The 19,268-nt window shown below is 43.7% G+C and overlaps 1 protein-coding gene across 2 annotated transcripts in view; it reads left to right on the plus strand.

The window, feature by feature from the left end:
• The window catches only part of LOC108941835 (amyloid-like protein 2), a 29,283-nt gene that overhangs the window by 9,034 nt on the left and 981 nt on the right, over nucleotides 1-19,268 (plus strand). The window contains exons 2-16 of one of the 2 annotated variants that reach the window (XM_018764709.2): nucleotides 4,170-4,343; nucleotides 4,894-5,023; nucleotides 8,915-9,027; nucleotides 10,380-10,561; nucleotides 10,678-10,841; nucleotides 11,135-11,302; nucleotides 12,148-12,284; nucleotides 12,371-12,445; nucleotides 12,525-12,683; nucleotides 12,939-13,067; nucleotides 13,160-13,259; nucleotides 13,896-14,069; nucleotides 16,436-16,506; nucleotides 16,956-17,027; nucleotides 18,626-18,781. In XM_018764709.2, coding sequence (XP_018620225.2) covers nucleotides 4,170-4,343; nucleotides 4,894-5,023; nucleotides 8,915-9,027; nucleotides 10,380-10,561; nucleotides 10,678-10,841; nucleotides 11,135-11,302; nucleotides 12,148-12,284; nucleotides 12,371-12,445; nucleotides 12,525-12,683; nucleotides 12,939-13,067; nucleotides 13,160-13,259; nucleotides 13,896-14,069; nucleotides 16,436-16,506; nucleotides 16,956-17,027; nucleotides 18,626-18,781 — 2,004 coding nt within the window. The remainder of the gene's footprint in view (nucleotides 1-4,169; nucleotides 4,344-4,893; nucleotides 5,024-8,914; nucleotides 9,028-10,379; nucleotides 10,562-10,677; nucleotides 10,842-11,134; nucleotides 11,303-12,147; nucleotides 12,285-12,370; nucleotides 12,446-12,524; nucleotides 12,684-12,938; nucleotides 13,068-13,159; nucleotides 13,260-13,895; nucleotides 14,070-16,435; nucleotides 16,507-16,955; nucleotides 17,028-18,625; nucleotides 18,782-19,268) is intronic. The other variant, XM_018764719.2, reaches the window with a different exon arrangement.

The raw sequence follows: 19,268 nt of genomic DNA on the forward strand, positions 1-19,268 counted from the left end.
CTGGACTAGTGATGGACTAAAGTGATAACTTCCAACAGCATGGGATTTTCAGCTTTTTAAAACTTTGGCAAAAAGGGACCTGGCCATATTGTGTTTTCATGATTTGGGGTCACCCCCAAGAACGCAAGAGCTGCATTCTGTAATCTGTGGGGAAGTAATTCCACAAGGGTATGTTGGTAAACTTTTAAGGAACTAAGGAAGAGGAGGAGAGCTTACCCGTTGCTTGATCAGACAGCACTCTGGCTGCCCAGAAAATGCCAACTCTAAGTGCTTGGACCACTATAGCCGCTCATTCTTACAAAAAACGGCCTTGAGAGGCAAAAAGGAGAATAAGCTGCCCCACTACATTTTACATTGTTTAGCTGACAAATCTCTTCCCAGGATGTGGGATTTCAACCTGGGTTGTTCATGTGAAAGAGTGCACTTCTAACCACTGTGCCACCTGCTGCCCCTAAACAGTACTGTTGATTTGATTTTTACATTTTGTATGGGTTTGCTTGAAGGAAGGCAAGAGGCTGGAAGAAATTTGCATCTTTTTTCCTAGCTGTACTTTTTGGGAATTTTTTTCACTTTAAAAATGCTGAGCTTTTGTTACTAGGCTATAATGGTGCTTGTTCAAAAAAAAAAAAAAATCATCTTCACTGTTTAGAGAAGCCCACAGCTCTTGTTCTTATGTTATGTCATGGTAATGAGTGCCAGACCTCCTTTCTTCCTGTCTTGTTTTGCAACCTCATTGTATTTGTTCTGATTAACCCCCACCCTGCTCATCACATTGTTGGGTTTGTTTGAAAAGGTGAGATTTCACAGGAGGTTGCTGTGGAGATGTGGTCACAAGCAATCCTTAATGCCTCTGCAGTACCTTCAAGGCCCTTTGCTTCCGGATGCCCTCGCAAAAGCTTTGTGTAACACCCAGCATTGTAATTCAGGGTGTTGCTACATTTCATATACAAATGTATTAATGGTCATTGTTTTATTATATGCATTGTTGTACTTGTTTCATGAATAACATTGTGTGGATGTGGACAATGTAGATCCTTTCAATTCCTGTAGTTTTAGAACTCTTGTTTTTAGGGCTCTGCCATGTATGGAGTCCTTGTTTTAGGAAACAAGCAAATGCTTTACAGTGGGGACTGGCTTCAGAGAGGTGTGTGTGTGTGTGTGTGTTTGCTGGGATTCCATTTCCACAAAGGTTATTCAGTCATCATGCTGAATCTGACTCGGGTCAGTGGCCAAACCGGTGCGTCTCGCTGAGTGATCTGACTCTGAAGTTGCAAGAAAGGAGGAATAAAGGGAAAGTTCTGTGAAAGAGTGCCAATTTTGTGGAGCTGCAGAAGGCTTTCAAATGTCTGATTTATGGTGGTAGGATTTTGTAGAGCCATCTTGTATGAGACTTCCCAAAGGGTATTTAAGCATTTTTCAGCCTTTGTGGTATATTGAGGGTATACCTCACACCTAGAGCTGTTCACTCCACATACTTGCATTAAATTTATTAATTTACCAGACACTGCTCTCCAAAGTGACTTCAATGAACTCTATGTAGTGTTATGAGCCCACACACCTTAGTCACCAAGGTGACTTACACTGCTAGATACACTACTTACACTGAGTCACTCACACTATGGGTGAACCTGAGCAGCATGTCTTTGGATTGTGGGAGGAAACCAGAGCACCTAGAGGAAACCCATGTGTGCAAAGAACATGCAAACTCCACACAGACTGGGGCTCAAACCAATGTCCTCTTGCACCACCCAGGTACTGTGAGGCAGCAGCCCTACTTGCTGTGCCACTGTGCTTCTGTCTTACAAAAACAAGAGGGGCTGCTTGGGTTCCTTTTTGCATAGTTTTGCATGTCACTGAAGTGGCCTATTGTTCCAGGGCTGGGAACAGAAGTCCAAACCTAGTCTTTCCTATTGGCCTCTTCTCATATTCTGAGCTTCTCAAGTGGGGGGGAGGGGAAATACCATGAGTACAGTATGCAAATTCAGCAGGTCCTCCGCTTCCTGTCCTGTGACAGTTTCTTCTGTATGTGTGGCCATCCTGTGTTTGTCACCTTGTCCCAAAGCGCTTGCCCTAAAGCATCTTATTAAAGCATTAAGTCACAACGGGAGGGAATTTAATCGGAGCTAAGCTTGTGCGGTCAATCACATGTGCAAGAGTTGACACTTCATGTGCTGGTTCCCCCCCCTTCAATGAATGAGCTGCTGTGCTCTCTGCTCTTGAGATTGATTTTTTTTTTTTTTTTTTTTTTTTTTTTTTTTCCCCCAGACCATATTTAATAGTTATGACTTTTGTGTTAAACTGAATTGAGGTCTGCAAACAAAAGCAGCAATGTGCTGCCTGTACTCAGATGTTGGTCTTCTGCCTTCTCCTTGATTTCCCTATCCATCAGACAATACATGTCATCTTGTATGTTCCTTCACCTGTTGTCCTTGTAGTGACTCTGAATTCTTTACCCGTAACCTCCCAAATCTGCAGTTTGTCCAAGAAAATATTCCCCACTGAAGATTCAGACCTTCCAAACCTAAAAACTGAACTGTATCAGCTCACCCCCCTCCAGAGTGCAGTCTGGTATATTTCCTAGCTTCCCATAGTAATGTGGGACCAACAGCATAGAGCAACACTGTGGCATCAGGTCAGGTTTCAGAGTTTTATACAGGGCCTATTGTTTCAGCATAAACCCCTGGGGCATTTAGTATGCATCAGTGGCACTGAAATTGGATTGTGGTAAAGGGTTTCCTCTAAATGTGGCAGATTTTTGAATAACAGGAGCTGTGTTTTTCACCCCCCCCCCCCCATGGTCTATTATACTCATCACATATGGGTGAACAGACTGAAGAACTTTCAGGATGTATTTGTGTTGATGGGTAGATGCCATCCACTGAAAGGTAGCATTTTCACATTACTATGAACATGATCTAAACCATTAGCAAATGTTTCCTTTTTTGAGCTTGACAGTCTTGTATTGGCTTGACATGCCAGAGTGTTGACTGACTGACTGACTTTGAAGGATATTGGCATGAACGCAAAACAGAAGGGCGACGTTGCTGACGCTGAGCTTCTCTTAAGACGCATGTCATTCATCAGCAATTGAAAATAGTTTTGCCATTTTCCCAAGACTTCCAGTCACTAATGAGAGGATTTATCTCAGTGGTATTTGACCACCAGATAATTACTACCTGGGGCAGTAAATCTGACCTTCTGGCAAGGAACAAAAGTCCCAGCCACATCATTGTATTGACCTGAAGTGTCTTTTACTAACCACTATTTTAACTTGATTCTGATTCAGTTGCACAAAATAAGTTGGTTTGAATGATTGCCTAAAATACTCTGAAAGGAGTTTTGAATGTAGTAACACTGTTCTTCAGAGACCAAAACACTAATGTAAAACAGATTTATGTTGGCATGTACAAACAGGAATATTGTGATGTTTCAGTGACTATTTTTGGTAGCAGTTGAAGTCTAGAACCTGGGTTTTCATTTGCATTATTACTGCGGTTATCACAGGGTTGGATGCAGTAAGTATCGCATGTTTTTTTAAGGTGGCTGGAAACCTGCTTTCCTGGTGTTGCTACTGCATGTAAGAGCAAGATCTGTTTAATTAGTCTGTCTAGCAGAGTGGGGGTAGGCGGTTCAGGGCTTTCTGCTGCAGAGATCTGGAACGTGGAGGGGCGGTAGGAGCATCTGGAGCTGGATGGATGTAGCAGGAATCCCTCAGTAGCACCAACGAAGGGGCGCGTAGTGATCCTTAAATAGGATGCCGCTTGGGGGAAGGGCTCTGATACGAAGGTACCCTGCCTTGCTGGCCCTATGGCTTAAAGCTCATCTCTTCTCTATACATCTTGCCTTTGCTATCTGGATAATCTACCCAGAGCAGGCACTGCAACATGTCCATTTACTAGATCAGACACCTTATCCTCCACAAATTACCATGTATTTTTCTCTCCTGGCCAGTGCAATTCCTTGTTTTGCAATGACTTGTACAAAACCTCGCCATAGCTCTTAGGTAATCGGTGCTATGATGGTAAACAACTTAATTCAGGGTTGAAAGATGTTTCCCTTCAAGTTAATGGACAAGCAGAATGCAAAGGTTTGGGACTTGTAGACCTCAATCTCCAAAGTACTGCAGGTGTTTGTTTTAAAGCCTTATTCTCTGTTCTTCTCTCCTGCAGGCCCTGGCAGCTAATGCAGCCACTGGCTTCGCTGTGGCTGAGCCGCAAGTGGCCATGTTCTGCGGGAAGCTCAACATGCATGTCAACATACAAACGGGACATTGGGAACCAGACCCCTCAGGCACATGGAGCTGCCTGGGAACCAAGGAGGCTGTACTGCAGTATTGCCAGGAGGTTAGATGGCCACTACTAAAGCTGATCAAATCACTGCAAGGATGACCACTTTTAGCTCTTGCTGAAGATGTTTAAAAGCTGGATGCTCTTCAGTGGCTGTAGATTCTACTTAGAATTGGCCACCTCAGCATGTCACTGTTCAAAATGGTCCACTGAAACAACTGTGAAAGTATATGTTGAGATGTGGTGGCAAGTATTTTCTGCACTGAGGGGGCATGCAGTCAGTGGCTTCATGACTGCATTGGGAAGGACCCCTTCCCTCTCTTGGTCAGTGGGGGGGGGGGGGTTTTCACAACACATTGAACCCTCCCTTTACACATTGTCTCCATCCGATCGATCACCCAAAAAACTCTCTGCCTCATTAGCTCCTTCGCTTTAAATTCTGAAAGAGTTGTGGCTTGTTAGATTTGGAAGTTATTGATTAGCTTTGATGGCACTTGACAGGAGAATGAGCTTAGCTAGTCTTGCAGCAGTGAGAAAAGGATCATGGGACTGCCGTATACGTTCCCCAGCGTGCTACTTAAAATGCTTTCTACCCGTCCTCTTGCAGGTTTACCCCCAGCTGCAAATCACAAATGTGGTGGAGGCCAACCAGCCAGTGAAGATTGAGAACTGGTGCAAGAAAGAGAAGAAGCAGTGCAAAGGCCACGCCCACATTGTGGTTCCATACAAATGCCTGGGTATGTGTGCAACTTGGGGTGAATGCAGATGAAATGACCTCATCTTCATCACATGTTTTGCAAGGATTGCAGCTTTTATTTGCCCTTCTACCAGGTTCAAAGATTTTGAGTGTTAATGTGCAGCATGTCCTTTTAGAAGCAATTCAGATGGCTGATGTTAACATTGGTCTGCTCTTGCATGAATAAGCTGCCCTGTGTGGCTTTTGACATTACATGAGCCAATATACAGTCTTTAGGGGAGGAGGTGGGGTAAAGACTTCTGTCCATCTGTTTTTGATTCCCACACAAACCCAGATTCCACTGCCCTGTTCCAGGACACAGAACATGAACTATTTGGACACAAGTGGTTTCTCCAGCCTCACCTCTGCTGTAGTTTGCAGCTGTATTAAAGCTGTGAGAATTTTTAGTTTGATCTCTCATCAGAGTAATGGTGAGATTTCACCACCTTGCAGCTTGTCCCCCTAGCTGCTCTCTGAGCCATTGCTATACATGATGGGGATACCATTAGCGGCGTCAGCGGACTGTGAAACGAGCTGACAGTCAGAGGCTCACACGGCCCTAGTTCCACAGAAATGCTGACATCCAGACTTGTGGGGGACCTGACAATGGCCTGGGCTAAACCCCTCTCAGACAGTTCAGTGCAGCTTTTTTAAATTTTGGGGGGGGGGGTCCCTCTGGTTTGTCAACAGCCATGGATGTCTCATCTCTCCTTGATCTCACACTTGCCACCTTGAGAGCTTTTTGCACTTCAGTTTCTGTTTTAATGCTTGTTAACCCCTGGAGATGACTGCCTAAATTAATTATACCTGACTCTTGCTTTATAAACATTTACCTATGCCATGGTGGAGTGCTCTGCTTCCATGGAGTGCATGTTAGGGAGGTTGGTTGCTGTTTACCTCATTTTGCACTTCATGCTTCAGGGTGATTTTTAGACTTGATCTGTGGACTACTCAGATTTTTCCTGTGTTCTGTGAACAACCAAACATGTGAGACTCTGTGTATAAATAGATAATCCAGGCGAATCGCCCTTCCCCTCTGGCTACCGGAAGCACCCTGCGGGCCACATTGTTGCTCTAAATCCCTGAAATAGCCCTTGGGTTTCTTCGTGCAAGTCCCCTCCCAGGTTGTCCACTGAAGGAAATGAATGCTTAGGAATCTGTAAATACCAATATATCACTGTGCTCCTGTACTTCTGGCTGCTTGGTAGTCCTGCATACAAGAGGTTCAATATCAAAAGCATAAAGGTTTTCTGCTCTAGCTCCCATGTGGGTAAAATGACCTCCCTCTCTTTCAGCACTGCTGAGTCTCCTTTCCTTCAGGAAGGGTTTCAGAACATGTCTTGCAGACTTGCTTCTCCCATGATATCTTATGTGCCTCAAAGTATGCAATTTTTTTTAAAAAAAAAAAAAAAGGGGAGGCTCTAGGTGGCTACATGTGTTGTGTATGTGGCAAATTGACCGTATTTCAAGAATCGCATATCTGCCTTTATCTTTAGTGCAGTGGGCAACTGGTATTGTAGTGCTTTGACCTGCTGCCTTTTTAAGGTCAAAGGTTTGAATCTCACCTCTGGCTGCAGTACCCTTGAGCATGGTACTTGCCTTAAACTGCTCTAGTAAAATTATGCAGCTGTACAAATGGGTGAATTAACTAAATACCCTAACAAGTTCTTTAGAGAAAAGTTTCAGCTAAATTAATTCATGCAATGACCTTTTTGTATTTTGAAGATGTGCATCACTTTGGAGAAAAGCATCTGCAAAAGAGGAAATGCAACTGGGACCATACTGGTTTCCCAGATCCCATGAATATAATCAGATTTGATTTAATAGGAGTTACTTTCTCTTAGTCACAAACTCCCAAAGTTTAGAAGTTTACTAACAGAAAAGATGAATCCATCTGCCAAGCATAATAAAATAGAGATATTGAAATGTTTTCCCCACTTACAAAACTGGCAAGTCAGCCAAGTGGCAGCGTTCATTAGCATGTCTTCTGGCAAGTGTCAAAACGGGTTCTCCGTTGAGAAATAAGCGTGAAGTTCCCAGCGTGCAGAATCACATTTTAGCAGCACGCGCCATTAGAATTCAGAAGTCTAAAAATAATGAGAAGGCAAGAATGCTGGAGAAAAGAATATTAGCAGGAAATAAGCCATAATCACAAGGTTCTGACAATCGGATGTTAAGCAAATGTCTAAAAATTCATATTGAGTTAATTGGCTCGGTATTGAGAGGACATAAGGAACCTGCCACCTTGAAGACACCCACACTGTTCAGATTAGCTTGGACTCGTGCAGTCACCTTGTACGAATGTGACTTGATGTTTCAGGTAGAATGGGTTTCTGGGAAACGGCCACCGTACGGTAGATGTAAGCTTTGCCCTTGAGTGCAAAGTTAATCTCTAGTTGTGCAGCTTTCTCCAGTTTGGCAAAATATTTTAATTGCTTAATAAAAAAAAAAAAAAAAGCTGAGCACACAAATTCAGAATTGCACAAGATGGCACCAATTCCTCATGCTGATGAGAATTGGTATGAAACATGGTGGGCCTTTTTTCTTCTCTCTCCTCCCCCCTTCCCTGCAGGGGGTTAAAGTGCCTTATTTCAATGGGTCCAGCACAGCTCCTCTGGAGTCAGTTTAAAAAAAAAAAAAAATCATCTTGTTTCCCCAGAGTATTATCGTAAAGTTTGTTTGTGAGAGGAAGATGGTTTATTGTTCCTCTGGTAGAGTCCTTCCAGTTGGCCCGTGCAGCTCCTCCACAATCGCTGGTACGATCCAGCTGCGCAGCTCCGTCTCCCTTGCGGGAAACGGAGCCTCATGCTGCGCGGAGCTCTGAGCCAAGACCACAGGGCCGTACAACCCTCGCAGGTCATCCAGGGGCATCGTGGGCCGCTGTCGTGCTTTCCGTTCCGGCCTCAACGTTGCGACCGCAAAACGAGCAGGTTTGCAGAGCGGTGAAAGCGGCTCTGGAAGTAGCCATGAGGTTTCTGGAAGATACCCGCCCCTTCCCGTCATAGGCAGGGCAAGGAGACGGCGGCCTCTTGTTTACAGCTCTTCTCTCCTTGCCTTTCATTTTCCAAAATACTGCCCCCCCCCTTTCCTCTTGCAAAACAGCAATAAGCCTGGAGCCTCCTTGTGGTGCTACATGAACTTCCCCCCCCAGGCCTGTGTCTGCTGCCTCGCAACAAAACCTCCTGTTAAGTTTGAGCAGAAGAGGACGTGCCCATTGCTGGACCTCAAGGACCACGGAGTGTTCTTTCAGCCGAACCCCCACATTAGTTTAACTCGAGGCTCAAAGGAAGAGTGAGCCACCTCACCAGTGTGTCTGTCACTTGTAAAGTATTGCATGGAACATGTAAGATTCTGGCCTGCGGGGTGGGGTGGGGTGGGGGGGGGGGGGGCATGGTTGCACACTCTTGGTGTGCTGGAATCAAGCTCAATGCTTCTGTGCTCGAAGCCCTTCGACTGAAACTTATGAGGAACATCTGTGTCTGATCACACGAACTGCAATCCCAAGTGAAAAGACATCTGCTGACGGTGGGGGGGAACAAGAGTCCCCTTAAATGGACTTAACATTCAACACACTTCTGTTTTGGTTTGACTTTCATGTGTCAGTAATGGAGATGAAAGGGCTGTTTTTGTATTTTTCTTGCATTAATGCCCTATCTTTATGGATGGACATGAGTCATCCCCCTTTTTCCTGGGAAGTGCACATCAGTTTGCTTTAACTACTTCAGCGTTAAGTGGAATAAGAGGAAAGGCATGCAGGGCTTTTGGTTTCATAATACATCAGTTTTTGTGTCGAATGCATTCAGCCCACAGGCTTGTATGATATGCACCCCTTTTTTTTTTTTTTTTTTTTTCTCCCCACCCCATTACAAAAAGTCTCCACTCTTCTCTGCAGTGGGCGAGTTTGTGAGCGATGTGCTGCTGGTACCGGAGAAGTGCAGATTCTTCCACAAGGAGCTCATGGACACCTGCGCCAGTCACCAGCAGTGGCACAGAGTGGCCAAAGAGGTAGGGGTCTCCAGAGCAGGGGAATGACATTGTGCTGCGCTACAACTGCACTGGAAAGTGCCTTTTAGGGGATTTTGTTCCTGCTGGTTCTCCCACAGGTGGAGGGCCACAGGGATTGCATTTTCACCCTCTAAAATCTCTAATTAGATTAGCAGTTGGCTCCAATGTGGCTAATCCTCTCACTTCAGGCTTGCTTGCCTTCTGCCATCTGCTGCTCCATTACTACCTTTTGTGCCAACAGTGTAGATGAAATGGTAGTATTGGACCTTTGCAGCCAAAGGCAGCAGCAGCTCTAACCACTACACCACCAGCTGTCCCTTTGGACCAAAAGGTCACAGGTTTCATCCCCCCCCACCTCTTGCTGTAGTATTCTCAAGCAAGGCTAGCTGTATAAATGGGTAAATAATTGTAAATACCTCAACAGTGTGTAAGCTGTATTGGAGAAAAGGTTTGGCTAAATGTGTGGAGTCTTGGGTTATGGACATTTATTCTGGTGTCTGACTTCTGCTGGGCTCTTCATATTCCAACTGCATACTTATGAAAGGGCACACGCACAGAACAGTGATATGGCCACCATGCATGATTGCTTCTGTTATTCCACAGATGTAGTTTTCCAGGGTCTCTAATCCTGCTATAAAACCTGTTCACACATTGTAATGTTTAAGGGGCAGCAGATGGCATATCATCAGTTAGCAATGCTTTGTTTCGACTCAAAGTACCCAGGTTGGAATCTCCTCCCCCCCATAGTACCCTTGAGGAAAGTACTTACCCTGAATTGCTCCAGTAGGAATTACTCAGCTGTATAAATGGGTAAATAATTGTAAAGGGCTTAATGCCATAAGTTGCTTTGGAGGAAACTGGGCACTAAATGAATTGATGACTAATCAGTAGTGACAAATTGACATTGTCATTGACGGGACGTTATTCTCGCATGTCTTTTACGAGGCGTAATTGTTTGTCTACATTGAATTAATTTTTCTAGAATCCCCTTATGTTCCCTGGAGTGTTTTGTTCCATACTTAATTCTATTGAATGACTGCTTTGAACCAAAAGCTGTGGCTGGCAGTTTTGCACATTTGTCTGGTTGTATTGTCATCGTCTGCACCTTTCGTCAGGATCACATGAAGGACATCTATGGAAATGGAATGACTGCATAATGACAATTCAGCTGTAATTTATAAGCCCATTACATGACAAGGATATATTTCCACATGCCGTTAGTGCCCCTGTCTAAGTACAGGCACCGTTGGAAGGGATTGGTGGAAATATAGGTCTGTTACGCACTCTTGCAGTGTGCTTGACAGGAGTGTTTGTTTAGTAACATGACAAGTCTTCACTTGTCTTGTGTCCAGGCATGTGCCAAGACTGGTGCCACCCTGCATAGCTACGGCATGCTGTTGCCCTGTGGCATTGACGAGTTTCACGGGACTGAGTACGTATGCTGCCCGCTGCCCCATGCTGAGGCGTCTGACCACTTTCAGGAGGACGAAAGCGAAGATGAAGAAGATGAGGCCACAGAGTTAGATGATGACAGGTGTGTGTATTTGTGTGTTTGTGAAGGGAGAGGCAGTGTGTCTCAGTATGATGCCTTGGACTTCAGCTTCTTTGACTATAAAGGCAAACTTGAAAATGGTTTTTTTTCCACCCCAGTGAGACCCCTGCTGAAGAACCTACACAAAAATCAAGGGCAACTGACCTGGTTGATGAAGAGTATGTTTATGAGGAAGAGCCAGAGGAGGAAGACCAAGATGGAAAGGAGTGGGACAGCTCTCAGAATGGCTCCCCAGAAGACAAGACATTGCAGGAGGTTAAAGGTCAGTAACTATATGTATAACTTGGGATTTTTTTAAATTGGATTTCAGTGTGTAAATTTGTGCCTTAATCATTTTCAATTTGTCACTGACACCATTTTATCCTTCATTTCACCCATGATCAAGTCACATTGTTCATTCATGTTGTCAATTATGCCCACCCTTCTTTGCCTTGCTGTGCATATCTGGCAGTGTACCATAAATGGTACATTTGGACAGCAAACTGATGGCTCAACCAGCCAATCCAGCACAAAGCTCAAATGTGGCGTGAAAGTCTAATGGCTGTCCCCTGTTAGAGGTGTGCTCCATGGCAGCTGAGACAGGCCCGTGCCGTGCCTCCGTGCCTCGCTGGCATTTCGACGTGGCCCAGATGAGGTGCACCCGCTTTGTCTATGGCGGCTGTGCCGGCAACCGCAACAACTTCGACTCTGAGGAGTACTGCATGGCAGTGTGTCAGCGCATGAGTAAGTCGCACACAGAAAGAGGCCTCTTGGGAAGGCGTGCACCGTTCAGCCCCACATGATGTCTGGTTAAAGGCTAGGAGGGGCTAGGCTCGTGACTTTGCTCAGTGTGCTGTTGCACTGAATTTTCTTGCAAGTGTGGGAGGCGATCCGTTTCAGTTAAGAGCTGCGTCTTGAAATGTGTACACAGTTCCAAAATTCAATCTTGCATTATTGTCCACTTGCATTCTTCACTGTCTGGGGAACATTTTCTGCCCCTGGGTGTGCTTTCTTTCTTTCTGCCTGTCCACCAGTGTATCCTTTGCTTCCTGCAATTTCTAACCTTTTGTTGTCTGTCCTGGATTGTGTCCTGTCTGTCCATGCTTCCAATCCAGCCTGGAACTGATGGAGCCAAAGTAATAGAGGATACCTTGGGTGGGGGGGTTGGTGTGCAGGAACATCCATCCATTGCACTTGCTCACTGCATGAGACCTGGCAGCACCTCTGCAAGTGTTCCTTTTACATTGTCACCCTCTGAAGGCCTGAGCAGGAGTGCCCAGCTGAGCAGGGATAGCTGGCAAAGAACTCCACCCACTTTCCCCTTCTACTAAACACCTAGAATGGCCCTTTGCTCTGGAAGCCCCTGGTATTCTAAATAAGCTTGGCTCTGCAGATGGAATATGATCTGAGAGATGAAAGAAATGGGACAAAATGCTGGCTTCTGTCAGCATTCTCTGGATTGGCCCAATGTCCTTACGTGTTTGCCTTTGTCCCTCTTTGTTTTATTATACTTAATGCTACACACAACTGACCAGTGCTTGTAAAGTGAGCCCAGTCACTGCTGACCTTACCTTCTGTGCCTACCTCAGTCCCAGCTCAACCCACCCCCAAGCCCACTGATGACGTGGACGTGTACTTCGAGACGCCGGCTGACGACAAAGAGCACATCCGCTTCCAGAAAGCCAAGGAGCAGCTGGAGATCCGGCATCAGAAGCGCATGGAAAGAGTGAGCTGGTGTCACCTCCTCTTACACCACCTCAGAGAGGGGTGAGGAACTCATTTACCCTACCCTTTCATTCTGTCTCTTTCCAGGTGAGGAAGGAATGGGAGGAAGCTGAACAACAGGCTAAGAACCTGCCCAAGGCTGAGAGACAAACACTGATCCAGGTTTGTCTCATTGCTGCCCCTACATTAAACCCTACTTAATTTCTGTTGATTTGGTGGCACTTGGTGTTTTTCCACACAGCACTTTCAAGCCATGGTGGAATCCCTGGAAGAAGAAGCAGCTAGTGAGAAGCAGCAGCTGGTAGAGACCCACCTTGCGCGAGTGGAGGCCTTGCTGAACGATCGTCGACGCCAGGCCTTGGAGTCCTATCTGGCCACCCTTGTGGCGGAACCCCCCAGGGTAAAATACTACCACATCTTTCTTCAGCCATCACACTAATGGTGAAGGATTAAAATGCTGAGACCAATTCATGAATTTCAAAGTCTTTGTGGAAGAAGTGTGTAAAAAAAAAAAAAAAAAAAAAAAAATTCTATGTGGAAGAGAATCTTATCTGTATCTCCATGCCCTTAAACCTCAACCCAGCTTTTTAATATTTATCCAGATTTCCTAGATGCCTTTAAAATCTGACAGTTTAGAAGTGTTTTCCTTTTGCAGCCCCACCGCATCCTGCAGGCCATGCGGAGATACGTTCGTGCAGAAAACAAGGACCGCCAGCATACTATTCGCCACTTCCAGCATGTGATGGCTGTGGATCCAGAGAAGGCTGCCCAGATGAACTCCCAGGTCAGATATGCTGTCCTTTTTTTCTAACAAGACACAGGATTAGCCTATCATTGTTCAAAATGTTTATCCACGTTGTCCCTTTTTGCCTACAGGTGATGACCCACTTGCGTTTTGTGGAGGAGAGGATGAACCAGAGTGTGTCCATGGTCTACAAGGTGCCTTATGTTGCTGAGAAGATCCAGGATGAGATTGGTCAGTATGACAATATAAAATGAACTTATTTGTCTTGCTCTCAAAATGGTGTTTGTGATGGGAAGCCATCAATGTATCTTTCAAATTGCTATTTTCATATTTTGAAGCTGTGAAATACCTTAATTCATCAAGGTACCCTGCTAGTTCAAGTAGTAAAACCACAGGATGTGTTGGAATTTGGCTGACATCAAATTACCAGGAGACTCTTGCTTTTTCAGTGCACTTCAATAATGTCTCATTGGTATTTTTCAAATCAACAATGTGAACTATTCTAGAGCTTTTGATTTTAAACTGTCTGAACCAGTTGTCTGTCAGAGCAGAGATGGTAGATGTTCATACCTCAGTGGTGCATTCTATTTGGTGATAAGTGACTATATTATGGCAATTGTCAGTTTGGTCTGCTGAAATGGTGACAAAACTGGGTCACAGCTTCTGTTTTCTGACTCAGTCTGTGTGATCTGCAGGTTTGAGTAGAACTTTTTGTGAGCGAAGACTAATTGGTGTTCTTTGAGAGTGCATGCATTAAATATTTGCTGCTTGGGAAATTGATTCATAAAGTCAGTCATTCACTGCACCTTACCACTTCTGGTTTTGTTTGTGTCTGCTTTTGGAACCCGTGCCCCTTCGCTCTTCCAGATGAGCTTCTCCGGGAACAAAACTCGGAAATGGACCAGTTCCTGTCCTCCATTTCCAAGTCCCAGCCAGATGACATGGTGCTATCCAAGGAGCGTGCGGAGCAGCCATCTTTGGTAGACAGCTCCTACCGCCCCTTCAAGGTCACCTCTCTGGGTGTCCAGCCAGGACTTGAGGGTGAGCTGTGGCAGACCTTTGACATTCATTGTATCCCCCTTTTTTTAAAAAAAAGTCATTGCTTTTTTTCCCCCATTTGCTCTTCTAGGTTTTAAAAAAATGGTGGTTTAGTCTTTTGAAAGTTCACCCAGAACAAAAAAGTAATGAAGTCCCTAAGGCACATGAATGTATGCTCTACAACAAAATACTTTGACCATGTTATCTAACCTAGTATGACTGCACCAGACTTTCCATCAAACACTTTAACATTCTATAAGTTGGGACACAAACTTACAATGATACTGCACGAAATTAATGAGCAGTAAGGGTTGTTGGATGCATGGCAATCGAGGATAGGTTCTGTAACTGCTTGCTGAAATCCCATTAAGGGGTTCTGTTTTCGTTGGCCTCAAAGCAATGTTTTTAAATTGATCCAGTAAAAGATCCAACTGTATAAATGGGTAAGTCACTCGTAAGTGTTGGCAATGCAATAAAATGTGGTACTTTTGTTATACTAATTTGTGTTGACCTTGCAGTGTAATTTAATGGCCCAATGTACCTTCACTCTTTGCTGTGAAGTAATTGCTTATGTCCCATTATGATTTGTGGTGCCTCCTTGCAGGAGCTCCATAGTGGTTTGAAATGTCTTCTCTTCTCACCTTTTATATTTTCAACCCTTATTCCATTCCTCCACTTCCTGTTTCTTCCTTTTTGCACTGTCCCAATGGCTAGGCGCTCTGCCCAACACCTCCCTTGGCATGAAGAAAGGTTGGTTCCTGCTTCCTCTTTACTTTCTTTCAGCCTTCCATGACTCTTGCAATTTGTTTTCCTCTTGCTTTTTCATATTGAATCTCAACCTCCAGATTTTTTTTTTTGTGTGTGTGTGTGTGTGTGTGTGTGTGTGTGTGTGTGTGTGGCCTTCATTTTTGTTGCCTTGCTGCTGCTTCTTCCTCAGTACACTATGCAATTCAATTTATTTTCATAGAGCACTCAGCACAATTGTGCACAAAATCTCCATTGTTTTACTTGGCATACTCAGTGGTTTTGGTCTTTAAAGAAACCAAGAAGGTCCCTCCAGAGCTGTAATTGAAAATGATGAACTGAGGAGGCAACAGGTAGCATGAGCTTTTGCCTCATAGTCAAAGGATCTGGATGCAAATTCCCACTCTTCCTGTAAGGCCAATTGAGAAAGGTACTTGCCTTGAATTGCTCGGGGGGGAAACATGACTGTATAAAATACTTTTCAGTATTAAAAAAACTCATTTAAATTTCCTGGAACAAAAGCATCAGGTAAAGAGGTTAATACAGGTGGTCCTCTACTTATGACAGGGTTTTGTCGTCAACTTTTTAAATTGCCTTTAACAAAGGCATACACTTACAAACATTTTACATCCATAAATGCAAATTGTAGAATTCTTTTTTGCTTATTTAGTGAATACTTATTGTAATGTAGGAAATGTGAAAATTCTAATACCACTAATTAATGCAGTAAATACGATTTTCACATCAATTTCTAAAGCTTTCACATTTCTTTTCAGGACCCTGACACTCATTTTCACTTTATTGAAAGTGACAACCTTTAGAGAATTGCACAAGTTGTTGCTAGACACCAAAACACTGATTGGGACACCAGCAGTAACAAATGAGTGTCCACCCAACATTGTCATACAGCAGATGGAGCAGTTGTCACATGACAACCAAACATCAGGACTCCAGTAATTTTATTGGGGTGGCCGTTATAAATGCAGAGGGTCACAAATCACATATGCTGCAACCTGAACTGCACATCAAAATGCATAGAATTCTTTGCTTTCTACAACATTGTTCAGTTCTACAAGGGTGAACAGGTTATTGTACCTGCTGAGATCATTTGGGATCTTAATTTGCTTTCTGACTAGAAGTGGCTCTCTGTAAATCTTCACATAATTTGATACTCCAGTGCTCTTGCCTCCCCAGTTCTCTTCATTGCTTAATTCTACACTCAAGCTGTTGATTAACCCACAGTTGGGTTCATCTTCACTTTGTAAGGCTGTGATTTAGATGGATCATGTTACTGAAACTTTGCATAATCTTGCTTTTAGATCTTGTTCAATTGTTTAAACCCGTAAGGGCTTGACTCACTTTTAGATGGGTGACTCACCCTCATGCCAACTGACTGTGGATGTGATATGTTTGGTCTGTTAATCACCTTGCAGATATTTACCTGTGCATCTTCTATATATGGTGCCCCACTTGTTCAAAGGTCTCTGTTAGTGGTGGTATATTCACTAAATTCCTTGTGGGTAGGTACATTAAGCAATGCAGTTAGTGACACAAATTGTCCTGTTATCTTGCAAGTTCCCCTCTGGAGCACTCCTGTATCCTCTGACTCAGTGTTTGTTCTTTAGGATCAGGACTTAATGGATTGATTGGTGCTGAGGAGGCTGTGATCAACAGCAAGCCCAAGCTGAATGATGATGTAAGTGACCTTAACGCTGAAGAGCAGACAGCTATAAGTACAACTTTATTCCTCACTTTTTCACAGGTTTAGAGCTACATTGATTGATTGTATTTGTCTTTCAGTAAAGTTTCTATGCATTCCTGACTCCCTATAATTTTAGGGTTTTACATTAACCTTGTTTAAATTCTCCAATTCCAACATAAGAGCACATTCTGGGAGGGTAAACTTCCAAGTTAATGGGAGAGCATATTCCTGGAATGTTGATAATTAACCCATATCTTTCTACAGAAGCAGCCCTTGAGTTTGTTTGTGGGCATAGCATTTTTTTAAACCACTTTTTTTAGATGTATGTTTTTTAATTTAGTATAAGTTTCTACTACTGTCAAAACAATGCCGATCCATGTTAATGTTTGAGTGTAATTGTAAAGGTCTGTATTGCTTAAACTGTGCCTCTTCCCCTGTGTTAGGTCATAGATGAGTCTCTGGATGTTAAAGAGGTTATTTACAGTTCAGAGAGAATTATGCACGATGATGAAATGGTAAGTATAGTACTGCCTGTAGATCTCCAGTTAAATTATAGTGCAAGAAACACTGCAATGGAATATTTTGAATATGCTCATTCTTTGCGTAAAGGGTTTCCATACAATGAAAGTCTACAAAGGCTAATGGCCTTTTTTCATGCAACAGTGTTTTTATTCCATGCAATGGCATTTTTGCCTGTTGCATGGTCATTTTACATTTAGAAAGGTTTTTATTCTGTACAACAGCATTTTCACTAGTCAAATGCTCTGTGGCAGAGATGCAGTCTTGGTGTTACAAACTGAAAGTTGTTCCTCATTCAGCTTCACTCCTGGCTAAATCTTCTGTATTAACCTCTATATGATGCTAGCAGCAATGACAGTAACTGTACAAGTAGGGTTCAAATGGTTGTTGGACTTTATCCAATGGGTGGAGATGGTAATTTTGTAAAACTTCCATAAAACCAACTACATAGAAACATTGATTAAAATAAATACCACACATGAAATGGCAAATTACATTTACTTCACTTCATTTAGAAGACACTTTTGTCCAAAGCGATGTACATCTCAGCAAAAGTACAATTTATGCATTACATTAAGAGGAGACATAGCTGCAGACTTAAGTCTCAAGCAAACCTAGTTTGTTCCCTACCACTTGCTGCATTGAGGTTCATCATTTCAGTAGGTGCATAAGACACAGGATAGACAAGTCCTGATACCCTTATAATAACTTTTTAAAAAAAATATACACAAATGAGCAAGTATAATGGCTGAATAAAGGTTGATTAAATGCTTACAAACTACAAAACCAAATCTAAAACCATCAACACTAATACCATACACAATTGCAAAACTGACAAGCAAGTGGAGAGCATCAAATCTACATTAACACTGCAGTGCACCTCTAATGGAATAGTGTCTATGTACTTACACAGGAGGATGAAATTGCAAACACCTGCTCAGATGAGATTTGCTGATTGACTTCTTCCCTGATAACCAATTTAAATTTGTGGAGGGATGAGGTAACCTCAGCTCAGAACTCACAAATGGTTATGGCCATGTCTGGCACCATATGTGTCCAGGTCTTAAGAACATAGTCTGCCATAAACATCTGTGAACCAGATTATTAGAAGTCAGAAAAAAGCTGCAAAGGCAGAGAAATGTATATATTATATACACACACACACATTGTCTGAACCACTTGTTCCATACGGGGTTGCGGGGAGCCAGAGCCTAACCTGGCAACACAGGGCTTAAGGCCGGAGGGGGGACACCCAGGATGGGATGCCAGTCTGCCGCAAGGCACCCCAAGCAGGACTTGAACCCCAGACCCACTGGAGAGCAGGACCAGGTTCAACCCACTGTGCCCCCTTCAGAGAAATATAAACTGGGGGGAAAAAATTAAGTTATAGTTATCTAGCACCTGATTCCCCCCCACCCTCCTCTATTGGAAATAATTCTATCCTCATGTTCATGGAAAGAATTAACCCCATTATGTGAGGGACTGGTGTAGATTTGAACACAATGTATAGTAGTAATGTCTTCTAAAACCTATGTATCCATGTATGGCTCCCTATACTTCTACCTTTGACTTGCAGTCTCATCTCCCACTGCAGGAATCCTTCAAGCCTCTGGAAGAAGAGTTCAGCTTCGGGACCAGTGCTCTGATCGGTCTGCTCGTTGTTGCTGTGGCCATTGTAATGGTAATTGTGATTAGTCTCGTGATGCTGCGGAAAAGGCACTACGGGACAATCAGCCATGGTATTGTGGAGGTGAGTTGTCACAGGTGACCGGTGAGCCCCATTCTGGGCAAAATTACAGCTTCATGCAACCTTGTCTTTGCAGAAGACATTCCTGGCAGCAGTCAAACTCCACAAGGCAGTTTCTTTTAGCAACATGTTGCTAATTAGCTCATAGCTGTTCTGAAATGAAGTCCCACTTTGATTACAGTACAACTGAAAAGTTTGTGTACACCTGAGCACCATGTAACTTTTATATGGGAGAAACTGCAAAGAGTGAAAGGTGGCACACAAGTATTCTACCTCTGGGAATTGCTGCAGAAGAGCTGGGAAGACATTGGTTCATTTCCTGATCAAACTTAAGTGAATTCTCTGAGCTGGTGGGGGGGGAGCTAGTGCTGTAAATGGTCAAGGATGTCTTCAGTTGAGTGTATTCTAGGCCATCGTTCCATTTGCCAGTACATCAATCTTATGACTGGAACTGAAGAGGTCGCGAAGTCCAGAGGGCTGAACGGAGTGC

Source organism: Scleropages formosus, chromosome 10 (genome assembly GCF_900964775.1).
Source record: "Scleropages formosus chromosome 10, fSclFor1.1, whole genome shotgun sequence".
NCBI lineage: Eukaryota > Metazoa > Chordata > Actinopteri > Osteoglossiformes > Osteoglossidae > Scleropages > Scleropages formosus.